Source organism: Trachemys scripta, chromosome 11 (assembly GCF_013100865.1).
Source record: "Trachemys scripta elegans isolate TJP31775 chromosome 11, CAS_Tse_1.0, whole genome shotgun sequence".
Taxonomy (NCBI): Eukaryota; Metazoa; Chordata; order Testudines; family Emydidae; genus Trachemys; species Trachemys scripta.
Genome location: NC_048308.1, coordinates 36,908,259 through 36,920,761, shown reverse-complemented (window position 1 = coordinate 36,920,761; position 12,503 = coordinate 36,908,259). Strand labels below are relative to the sequence as shown.

At 43.4% G+C, this 12,503-nt stretch overlaps 1 protein-coding gene across 1 annotated transcript in view; it reads right to left on the bottom strand.

The window, feature by feature from the left end:
• The window catches only part of MYO3B (myosin IIIB), a 319,441-nt gene that overhangs the window by 109,327 nt on the left and 197,611 nt on the right, over nucleotides 1-12,503 (bottom strand). The window contains exon 25 of the mRNA XM_034786511.1: nucleotides 8,289-8,494. Within this exon, the coding sequence (XP_034642402.1) occupies nucleotides 8,289-8,494 (206 nt within the window). The remainder of the gene's footprint in view (nucleotides 1-8,288; nucleotides 8,495-12,503) is intronic.

The following is a 12,503-nucleotide window of genomic DNA, read 5'->3' as shown; positions in this document are numbered from 1 at the left end:
GCAACCTGGTGCAAAAAGGAATATTTTATTTTCTAAATTTGCCTGTTCCCATTTGCAAAATTCCTGTGTATTGTATGTATTCGGTTATTTAGCACCTAAAAATACTTGACTAGTCACATTTGTAAGAGCAGCAAGACTGCAAGCTAAAGAGAAGGCAATCCTTCTTCAGAAGGTTTATACAGATACACTTTGAATGTATAATGTATAATGATAATTATATTTATATAGCCTTTTTGAACCAAATGGTTCCTACATTGCTTTACAAACTATGCTGCCTGATGTGCAAACACATATATTTATAATATTCCCAAACAATATGTTAAAATGGAGTTAAGATTAAGTAATTTAGTAATTTAGGGTAAAACAACATTACAAAGTTGTATTTATCCCAAAATCAGGCATTATAAACCTGGGAAATTTAGAGTTAACCTTAAACGTAAAAGAAATGCAATCACACTAAGGTATGTAAATGCAGTGGAGTGGCACCGTCCAGTAACCCTATGACTATGATTGAGGAATTTGAGTGTTTGTTGTCCCACATTAGATTAAACTGACCTTTAATTAAACATTTGACGTTTTCTTTTTGGCCCCCTCATATGATAAACTGCATTTATCATCCACCTATGACTACTAGGTCTGTAGCCTATCTCAGAAAGGTCCATTTCTAACACTCCAGACCTCTGAGCAGCTGCATAGAGCTGCCATTTCGAACAACCAAAGAAATGATTAACCCTTTCCCTCCCACAGTCAAATCTCTGCCCCAAAGTACACTGGTATGAAGTGCAGAATGGACAATGTTCAGTGAAAGTTTTCAGGTCCAGTATCTCAACCCATTATGAGGTGATCCCTAGCTATGAGGGGAGATTCCTAACTTCCCAACAGGACACAATGTTTGTTCTTAGCCCTGGTAGGTCCTGAGATATTGGACCTTCAAATCATGGCATTTTTGTGCATGTAAAAAACTATAATTTTCAGAGATTTCTAAGTTGTATTGGCTATGATTTTTCTCTCATTCTAATGCCTGTACAGTTGAACACCTGGTTCTAAGGGACTCTGGCTTTACCGGTGGAAAATGTGGAAAAATGTACCAGCAAAAATATTTTTAAGACTTTTTAAAAATCCCTCTACAAAATCGCTAAAACAGTTCTTCTGTAAAGGATGTGGCAAACAGGGTTTGTCTACCCTTCAACCTGGGGTGTGGTTCACAGGTCGAAGAGAGACACTCACACTAGCTGTCATTAAGCCAGTGTACTACAAAAAGAGTGTAGCTGGAGTGGTGCAAGCAGTGGAATGAGCTAACTGCCCTGAGTACGTGTGCCTAGGGTCTCAGACAGATACAAACTCGGGGCAGCTGGACCTTCCCGCAGCTCACTCTGCCTGCAGCTACCCTCTATTGTTAGCAAGCTAGCTTGGTGAGAACTAACACAAGTGTATCTCCTCAGCCTGGGAAACACCCCTTTCCCCCAGCTCTAGGTGTAGACATACCCACGCAGATTACATGCATGTGTGGTGTGGTGTAACAGTTTCAGTGGTGCTCTACATAACTCATGAGTGACTCTGTACATATTTGCACATAGGCAGTCATTTTTGTCCATCTATCGATTGCAAACCTCTCTGGAGTAAAATTCTACCCTGCAGCTGTTTAACAGTGCACAACACATGGCAAGAGTCCAGGAACACGATCTGGAAGATACAATCGTTTATCACATTTAATTTACAAGAGACATTTGGGTAGACCGACTAGGTGAAATCCTGATCCCACTGGAGTCAATGACAAAACTCCCACTGACTTCAATGGGGCCAGGACACTAAAGCCATGTCCCCAAACATCATGTTGGGGCACTGGTTCAGTGCTGACTCAGAAGGAAGAGTGCCAATCACTTTGCCACTTATTACAGAATTTAGGATGAAATATTGGCTTCATTGAATCAATAACTAAACTCCCATTGGCTTCAATTGGATCAGGATTTCACTCCAAGTTTTCCAATCTGAAGTGCTCTCCATTTGAAAAACCAAACAAACCATAGGAGCTGCAATACCAAACCAGATCTGTGGACCAGAGAGATCCCACATCATCCCACAGTGGATGATTATGGATTAAACTGCCTATATAAGGGACATTTCTTCCAAAACTACCACTGGAAGCAGGATGGTTTATATTACTTTTTAAATAAGTATCTAGTGTAACTGAGGATGTTTTTATTATTCATATAAATATCCAATCTATTTTATCGCACTAATCTCTTGTCCTTGATGATGTCAAGATCCCAACAAGGGCAGTCAGGGCCAAGAGTCACAGCAGGGGAAAACCTGAGGCTGAGAGTAGTGATGGAGTTTATGGTCAGGTTGCAGGCCAGAGTAAATACCATGGGCCAGAGACTGAGCCAAGTTTCAGGGTCTGAGCCAGGAGGCAAAATCCAAATCAAGCCAAGGTCAAATCCAGGAATTCAGATGCACCGAGAAGGAATGGTCATGGCAGCTACAGGAGATGCAAACTGTTGCCCGCACATGTCCTGGAATGCCCCTTGGGTTTATATAGGGCAGGGAGCTATGAGGCTGCTCTCTGTCAAACCCTCAAGACAGAACGTCCCATGGTTTGAGTCCACAGCGATTCATGGGAAGTGGAGTGCAAGTTGGTCAGAGCTGCTCTGGGGTGGCAGTCTGGAGATGTCAGCTACCTAGGAGCTCTACAAGCCCAGGTTCTAGATTTGTGGAGCCTTATAAATACCTTGTGGAAATCAGTTCCACAGTCTGATTTTTTTTTAAATAAGTATATCCTTTTCTCAGTTGTAAATGTGTTGCCTTTTAATTTCATTCACCTGTTCTTGAATTAATGAATGAGATTAGACAAAAGCACATATTGAGGGGACATGGCTTGAGGATTGCATATATTGATGAAAACATATTAGGGATTTAGAATGGCAGAGCAGTACTAAATGCAGTGGTTTCCACTCCTCTTTCTCCCTCCTCCCCCGTAAAACCCAATCCTATCACAGAATTTGTGTGGGTGGATCCTTGTGCCCTAGGGAATCTATTAATGTCAATGGTGCCTCTACAGGTTCATGAGCCATCTTGGGTAGCTGGAGTTGTAAGATCAAGGCTATGGATTGTAAACTTTTTGAGACCAACAGTGTATCTTTTTGCATATTGTACAGTGTCTAGCACAATCAGGACCTGCATGGGCCATCCCAGTGATATAATAATAATATCATCATTCTGCCATTGAGGAGGCAATGCTCTCAGGAAAAGCAGAACAGTAGTGTGCCCTGTCACAATCCTGGAGTGAGACAGTCTATGACAAAGGATAGGAAACCAGAGAAGAAGGTAAGGAATAAGAAAATCACAACTATCTTTTATTTTTTCCTCCCTAACTTGTTATACAACACTTAATATCACATTTTCACATGCTTGTGAGGATCTTGGAAGTGATACTATTCAGTTGTGTTTATATGGCTAATGGATTACTTCTTTTCTACTTCAAGGGAAGGGATATACATAGATATATATTTTATAACAGACAGTTGTATCCTTGGTTAAGGAAGCAGTGTGTGAATGGGTGAGAATTAAGCTCTTTTTCACTATCTGTTTTTAAACCCAATAAACTATCTTCCAGGTCTGCAACACTATGAAATAATCTGTTCTACTTGAAAACAGAAGACAGAAAAGAATAACATTAAACAAGACTTTATCTTTTATTTACCTCCACCTGATAAACCCTGAATGGCTCTGCTCCCTGACTTTGATTGTTTTGTCCTCAGATTTCCTGCTAAGAGTTTACAAAACACCACTATTGAACAGGAAGATAAGAAGCACACCTATTTGTTTAATAACATCAAGGGGGGGAAACTGCTGGCTCATCTATTTTGTTGTTAAGTTGCTCAAAAGGATCAAAATACCAATTAACTTGCTGGCTTAGAAAATCTTTGATATCCTCAGATTTACTGACATTTTGAAACTCTTGTTCTTAATAGCTTTTTGATTATGAACAAAGAAGTGCCAATCTCTTTAGCATTTGACCTGTTTTCTCAAATATTTTTATGTCTTCAACTACTTCAATGCCTAAAAACACTTGACTAATCAGAGCTGCTAGTTAAGGGAGCCTGCTTTCTCTTCTACCTATAAAAATAATTAGCAAAGCTTAAAAAAATTTACATAGGGGATATGGAAATTGTTTTAAGAGAAGTGGGAAGGTGTGGTCTGAAGACAGGGCTGGAGCAAGAAACTCCTGGCCTATATTCTGAGCTCGAATACTGAGTGCCCTATGGTGTTGGGCAAATCAACTATCTCTTGGCTCTCATTTTCCCTACTTAGATTCTCTTCACTAGAAAATTACATCAAGTTAGACCACAAACCTAAGGACCCTTTGACAAGATGTTAAACACAACTTGCACCTGTCTGCATTGATGGCAAATCTGCAATTGGCATTGTGTTAGATTTACCATGGCTTTTCAAGGTTGTGTTCTAATTCTGTAAATTTATAGAGGAGAAGCCTGCTGATAATACTGGCCCTGTTCTCCATTCAATTTACAGCTACATTTCAAGAGAGGTAATCCTGATCAGGGCCGGCTCCAGGCACCAGCTTAACAAGCAGGTGCTTGGGACGGACAAGGGAGAGGGGCGGCACCTGCGGCAATTTTGGGGCGGCAGATCCTTCGCTCCCTCTAGGAGCGAAGGACCTGCCACTGAACTGCCGCTGCCGATCACGGCTTTTTTTTTTTTTTCCAATTGCCGTCACCGATCGCGACTTTTTTTTTTTGCTTGGGGTGGCAGAAATGCTGGAGCCGGCCCCGATCCTGATGTACTCAGGTGTAAATGAGAGAAAAATCAAGCCAATTAATTCTCCCTCACCTCTCTTCAGAAGTGCTTTGAGGATTAGTTAATGTTCATAAAACACTACAAAGATGAAGGGCCTGGTCTAACCCCTGTGAAATCAATGGAATTACACCAATGTAAAACTGGTATAATGAGTGAAGAATTAGACTTGAAATGTAGAGTGCTTTTAGTAAACAGAGAACTCTTCCTACCTGAAAAATCTGTTTCTTGTTTTATTTTCTTGCTCTCTTCCTTCACAATCTATTTTCTTATTGTATATTCATTAAGGGTATGGCTACACTACGCAGCTTTTAGCAACCTGGCTGTTCCGCTACAGCTGTGCCACGAAAAGCCGCACAGTGTAGATGCTGTTTGTCTGCAGAGAGAGCTCTCCTACTGACAAAAAGCTCCCACCCCCCACAAGCAGCATCGGCTTTGTTAGTAGGAGAGCGCTCCTGCTGGCAAAGTGCTGTTCACATCGGTGCTTTTTGGCCAACGAAGTGCCAGTGTAGACGTACCCTTAGCATAACAAGTCATTAAAAATTTAGTTAGTGATTGTTCATGAATTTTTGGTTTTCTTTGATTGGATTCATGAATATTCTCTGTATTGTCTGGATGAGCAATTTTCAGACTATGAGTTATTTGTGAAGTGTTTGCTTTAGCTATTCACTGCTAACATTGTCACCTGGTACTGGTTCTGATCCCTGACTAGATGACAAATATTTTAAACAGGAGAATAATGAATAGCAAATAATTCACAGATTCAGAGATTTTTAAAGCTAGAAGGGACCATTAAGACCATTTAGACTGACTCCTGCATAACACAGACCACGGAATTTCACCCAATGATTCCTGCATTAAGCCCAGAACTTCTGTCTGAACAACTTTTAGAAAGACATCCAGGGTTGATTTACAGATAATTAATTATGGTACTTCCACTACAAATGTTCAGGTCAATAAACACTTGTGTTAAAATTCATGATGCTTCTAGGAGACAAACATTTTCACAAATATCCAGAGGCTGTCAGAATGCTCACAAGTCGCAGGGTTTTCCTAGCTATAACTATAACGACACCAATATAGTGAAACCAATATACACCTCTATCCTGATATAACACTGTCCTCGGAAGCCAAAAAATCTTACCGTTATAGGTGAAACCGCATTATATCAAACTTGCTTTGATCCGCTGAAGTGCGCAGCCCTGCCCCGCTGGAGCGCTGCTTTACCGTGTTATATCTGAATTCGTGTTATATCGGGTCGCGTTATATCGGGGTAAAGGTGTAATTATAACCCCCATATGGACACTCGTATTCCAGAATAGGCCCTCATTCCTGAATGAGGCTTTTTCAGTGTAGCTTAAACCCCTTCCAAAGTGACATAAACTAAGCCAAAAAGGTGCTCTTCTGCAGGATTAAGAGTGTCTACATGGGAGTTACATTGTTATATCAATTTAAATTCAAACTTCAACTCAGAATGCTATAACGTTCATATGTAGAAAAACCTACAGCAAATCAAACGATGTTTTTAGTCACAAAAACATTTATAAATCATTTTTTACATTCATCTACCTCAGTGGTTCTCAAACTTTTGTACTGGTGAGCCCTTTCACATAGCAAGCCTCTGAGTGCGAGCTCCACAATAAATTAAAAGAAGAACAGGAGTACTTGTGGCACCCTAGAGACTAGTCTCTAGGGTGCCACAAGTACTCCTGTTCTTCTTTTTGCGGATACAGACTAACACGGCTGCTACTCTGAAACCTGACAATAAATTAAAAACACTTTTTAATATATTTAACACCATTATAAATGCTGGAGGCAAAGCAGGGTTTGGAGTGGCGGCTGACAGGTCACGACCCCCCACGTAATAATCTCACAACCCCCTGAGGGGTCCCGAACCCCAGTTTGAGAACCCCTGATCTAGCTGAATGAGCAAATATCCACAAAGCCACTGCAATGTTGTCATGTAGCAGAAATCACCAATGGTGAAAAATGTCTGATGGGGTGTGGTTAGTTTTTTGCCACTATTTGATTAGTGCTGTGCAGACAGCCTGAGATAGAATCCTTGTCTACACTACAAAGTTTTGCCGGCAAAAATTATGATGCTTTAATTAAAGCACTTTAATTAAAACCGCTGTTGCACGTCCACATTAGGTGTTTGTGTCAGCAGAGTGCATCCACACTAACAGCTCTTGCATCGACACAGAGAGCAGTGCACTGTGGTAGCTATCCCACTCTGCAACTGGCCGCAGGGTGCTTTGGGAAGGGTTTGCAATGCCTCATGGGGCAGGTACGGTGTCACATTATGCAGGTTTCTCAATCCCATCCTTCCAGGGGCATCCTAGTAGATTGTCAGCCCTCTTTTCAGCTGAAGTGTGTGGGGGGAGGGAGAGGAGAGTGGTGTGTCTGGGACAGGGAAGATAGCAGGCTGACCAACCTATCCGGAGGCAGGGGGAGGGGACAACCCCCACGTCAGCCCCCAGCTCTGCTCGGCACAGCAGTCTCTCCCAAAGCAGCCTGCTCTGCCTACCTGTGGTTCTGTAATTCCCTCTGAGTTCTCCCACTCTCTCAGCTGCCTGGAGCAGCATCCTAAGCAGCTCTGTGAGCCCTCCATGCTGAGGAATGTCACAGCAGCCCAGCAGACCCCCCACACACACACTCCCCGCACCAGCAGTCTGCCTGCTGCTGTGTTCCTAGTGCAGGGCAGAACAGGAGCATTCCACGCTAATGATTTGCTCTTTGTTCCCCAAAGAGAGCAGCAGGCTCAGCTGTCCGATACTTGGAGCTTTGTAAGGGGAGGGGCGCATGCCTGCATGGCAGCAGAGATCAAAACAGTGAGCAGAGTGGTCATGGCAGGCATTGTGGGATACTGGTGGAAGCCAGTTCTGTCGACAAAACAAACAGCAGTGTCTACACTGACACTTTATTGCTTTAACTTCGCTGCAAAAAGCTTTATGCCTCTCCTTGAGGTGGTTTTGTTTTGCCGCCAAAAATAGCTTTGTAGTGTGTACACCTCCCCTGTTTTGTTGGCAAAAGGTAGCTTTTGCCAACAAAACTTTCTAATGTAGACAAGACTGAACACTCTGCTCTGAGAGATTTTGTATAAAGGTTTGTGTTAGTTCCATCTCTAACCATGTCTTTTTATAATGGTCAAAGGTGATTAATTTCTCTGTACTTGTAATACAAGTGTTCATTTACACATGTCACAGGGACACATGATGGGAACATTTTTTCGTATAGAGCATTAAGAGCTTGATTTTGGTCTCACTTACACTGGTTTTATACCAGTGTAACTTCATTGACCTCAGCGGGGTTATGCCAGTTTTCAGTGTCGCAATTGGGAGCAGAATCAGGCCCTAGGTGTACAATCCAACATTTACTGAATCTTCTGCAACAAAACACAGTGTGTCCAAGAACTCACAGTCTACTGAATGGAGTCTTAAAGGGAGAATCATGTTACAAAAAGAGACCTGTTTTACCTTTTCACAAACTCTTCAAAGAGGATGCGGTGAGAATAACCTTGTTGACGTATCTTGACAGTTTCTAGAATTCCTGTGTACCGTAGTTGTACTAGAACTCTTTCTTGGGAAAATTTCAATGCCTCTCGGTCATCATTTGGTTTAATACAGCGGACAAAATGAGGTTGTCCAACCACCATTTTGGATAAAAGATCCATCAGAGAATACTAGCAATGAAAGCACAAAAAAAACATACAATTGACAAGAGACCCCAGTACAATTATTTTAAAGAAGCAATATATATTCATAACTATATGTACATGCCTGAAGATATCACATAGAAAGGCTGGGAAATTATTTCTTTTTCTAAGAAAATGTTTTCATTAATTTTTTTTTCATTTTCATTCAAGTCTTTCTTTGACTTTTTTCATTTTTACCTAAGCGCCAAACATCCAAAAACCAGTCCCAACCCTACCCCCAGTTTTCAGATGCCACAAACAAACAAAAACTAAATTATTTTAACAATTATTGGAAACCGAAATTTTTTAGTTGTTTGAGGAACACACTAAAAATTTTGATGAAAATTGATTTTTGGTGCAAATTTCCATTTAGACATTTTCTGTTGAAAAATTCAATTTTTACAAACTTTTGATGAATTCTAACATCCATCATATTTGGTCAAGCAATATAACAAAGAACATACCAAATTTTACTAGAATGAAATATATATTTAAGTAATTAAAATATCTGCTACTCATGGATACTTCTATAACATGGGTACTGTTATAATCTGGCTGAGTACCTCACTGTCTGATCACCAATCTGTCGCAAGTGGATCCAATGACTGAATCCCATGCTAATCCAAGCCAACTTGATCTGTATAGAGTCTAGTCACTGTTTCTAGTTCTGGGTCTACACGGCACATTCCCAAGATCAAACCTCTTGTCTGACAACCTTCTTTAGGATTTAGGTACTGCCATTCAGCTGGTCTAGACCCCAAAATCAGTGTCTCAGACCTCCTGAACCCCCCCAGTATGCTTCCCCAGAGTTCCATATAGGCCAGGGGTGGGCAAACCTTTTGGCCCGAGGGTCATATCTGAGTATGGAAAGTGTATGGCGGGCCATGAATGCTCATGAAATTGGAGCATGGGGTGAGGGAGAGGGTGAGGGCTCCAGCTGGGCATGAGAGGTTGGAGATGCAGGAGGGTGCTCCAGGCTGGGACCGAGAGGTTCGGAGGGCAGGAGGGGGATCAGGGCTGGGGCAGGGGATGGAGTGTAGGGGGGGTCAGGGGTGCAGAATCCAGGCAGCACTTACCTCAAGCAGCTCCCGGAAGCAGCGGCCTACCATGGTTCCTTGCCAATGGGAGCTGCGGGGGCGGTACTTGGGGCAGGGGCAGCATGCGGAGCAGCCTGCCCATATCTTCATGTAGGTGCCGGAGCAGGGACATGCTGCTGCTTTTGGGAGACATGCGGAGTGGGACAAGCCCTCGATACTGCTCCCCGGCTGAAGTACCGGAGTAGGGCAAGTCCCTGACCCCACTCCCCAGCAGGAGCTCGAAGGCCAGATTAAAATGTCTGAAGGGCCGGATGCGGCCCCTGTACTGTAGTTTGCCCTCCCCTGATCTAGGCTGTGGCCAGTCTGGGCTTTTAGTTCAACCAATCCAAGAACAATATAGCAGGCCAGCAAGGAACACAGGCTTAGCAAAGGAACTTCTTAACCACAGAAACTTTACCCTTAAAACATTTGAGAATTACAGATCTTTGAAGACTGAAATCCTGAGGTGCATCCTCCCCTGACCTGATCTCACCCCTTCTGTGAGTATGAGGCCTGTCAGTGGTGCAGGTTAGGCATTCACTGCTGCTCTCATCCTCCTGCAAGTCTTTCCTATATGTGATGATGGTCAGCCCTCCCCCCCCCCCTCCCCCCCGCACACACACAGAGCAACACCCTGCTCTTAAATAGGGTCTCTGTTTCTATGTCATGTGCTTAACTTTGAAAGCTTCAACCCCTGCCTACCATGCTTGCCCTGCCCCCACCTTCATTGTCCCCACACCCACAAGTCCCCATATAGAAAAAATATTGTTTCAAGGTGTGGGGCAACAGTTGAGAGGTAATCAAAGTTGAATGGCCCCAGTTTGCAGTCTTGATGGATTCTTAGTGATAGTTCTTCCTTCCTGGACAGGGCAGCTGTCTGTAAAGCATTATGTTAGGTTGCCCTCAGGCAAGTTGAGCCACAGTTCAATACATAATACAAATGGAGTTCACCACCCAGTGTCATGTAATTTCTGGACTTTCAAACTACAGAAGCAGTGCTTATGAAAAGGGCAATTTCATATCAGTGATTCCAATATTGATGCGCCATCTTGGCCCCCATTCACAGGCACTTGATCATGTAATTTTAACTGAGAGTTCCAGGGACTGCAATAAATATAGTCCCAGCAGCTACTCACATGTTTAAAATTACACTCACATATGTAAAATACCTTGCCAAATCAGGCCCCAATAAAGAAAATCTTTAGAGTTTGACATGCTCAGACTTACATACCCCAGGATACCTGGACAAGGTCTGAACCTATTATTGTGCTTGAAGTAAAAGTAACTAATAGTCTGGAGGTAAATCAATTATAATAATTTCTTTACTATGAAGCTTAATCCAAACTATAAAATCAAGAGCTGGCAGAATACTGGAAAACATTTTTGGTTTTCAAAAATACCATATGCAACTTAATAAGGTTCCTGCCTCCTCATCAGTCACTATTTGAAAACATTCCTGTGAATGGATGTTACTCGGAGGTGAAAGTAAACCGGTCCAGTCCGGTACGGTGTACTGGCAAGAGCCGGTACATAGCCGACCGTACTGGCGGGGGAAGCTTCCCCAGGCCAGCAATTTAAAAGGGCCCTGGCCCTTTAAATCACTGCCAGAGCCCCAGGGTAGTGGCAGCAGCTGGGAGCCCCAGGGCTCCGGTGGCGATTTAAAGGGCCTGGGGCTCCCAGCAGCAGCCAGAGCCCTTGGCCCTTTAAATCACCACCAGAGCCCCACTGCTGGAACCCTGGGGTAGCGGCAGCGGCCAGAGCCCCGGGCCCTTTAAATCATCGCCAGAGCCCTGGGGCTCCCGGCCACTGCCACTACCGATACCATCGGGCTTTAGTGGTGATTTAAAGGGCCCAGGGCTCCCGGCTGCTGCTACTGCAGCTGGCGCCCTGGGCCCTTTAAATCACTGCCGGAGCCCCAGGGTAGCGGCAGCAATTTAAAGGGCCCAGGGATTTAAATACCCTGTCCCTTCTGCCTGAAGCCCCTCCCCTTCCGGTTGAGGGTCCCACCCCCCTTTTTTCAGGACCCTGGCCTTGCATACCAGTAAGTCCCTTAAGTTACTTTCACCCCTGATGTTAATTAATGGTTAAGAAACGGCTGGCCTGTATGCAAATACCTATATTTACATGCAAACAAGTGTATTTGTGAATGAACAGTATTGCCATTTGGCTGTGAGCAAGAAGACAGTTAATTATGTTCCTGCTTTAAAGTTGCAGTCAGCCATTCAGGGAGCAGAAACAATAACATATTACTTAGGGCTGGTCTTCACTAGCCGCCCGGATAGGCGGTAGAAAATCGATCTCTCGGGGATCGATTTATCGCGTCTCATCGGGACGCAATAATTGATCCCCGAATCGACGCGCGTACTCCACCAGCCCAGGTAGGAGTAAGCGCCGTTGACGGGGGAGCCACGGCGGTCGATTTGCCACTGTCCTCACAGCGGGGTAAGTTGGATCAGATACGTCGAATTCAGCTACGCTATTCCCGTAGCTGAATTTGCATATCTGAAATCGATCCCCCCCATAGTGTAGACGTAGCATAAGATAAACAATCACTCGTTCTAACAGTGAATAGTTGAATTGAACAGTTTCCAAACAACCCATAGGAAACTGTTTCTCCAAATCATCCAGCAAACAATTTTGAAAAACAAAGACTTCACTGAAATCAGGATCAGTTTGCAAAATATTTGTGAACACTATAAAGAGCAAAATCCTTGGGTACTGCCAGAATCCACAGAACACAGGCAGGTTGGTATGCCAAGGTGGCATAAAGCTTCCACTAGAACTGCCCTGATCCTGGTGCTGTGCTATACACTTCTTCCACTATGTGCTGTGTTTCAGTAGCTTGGGAGCTGCTCTAGGCTACGCTCGCCTACAATGACTACTTAAAACCAAAAAAATAACCCAGGATCAGCATATCTTAG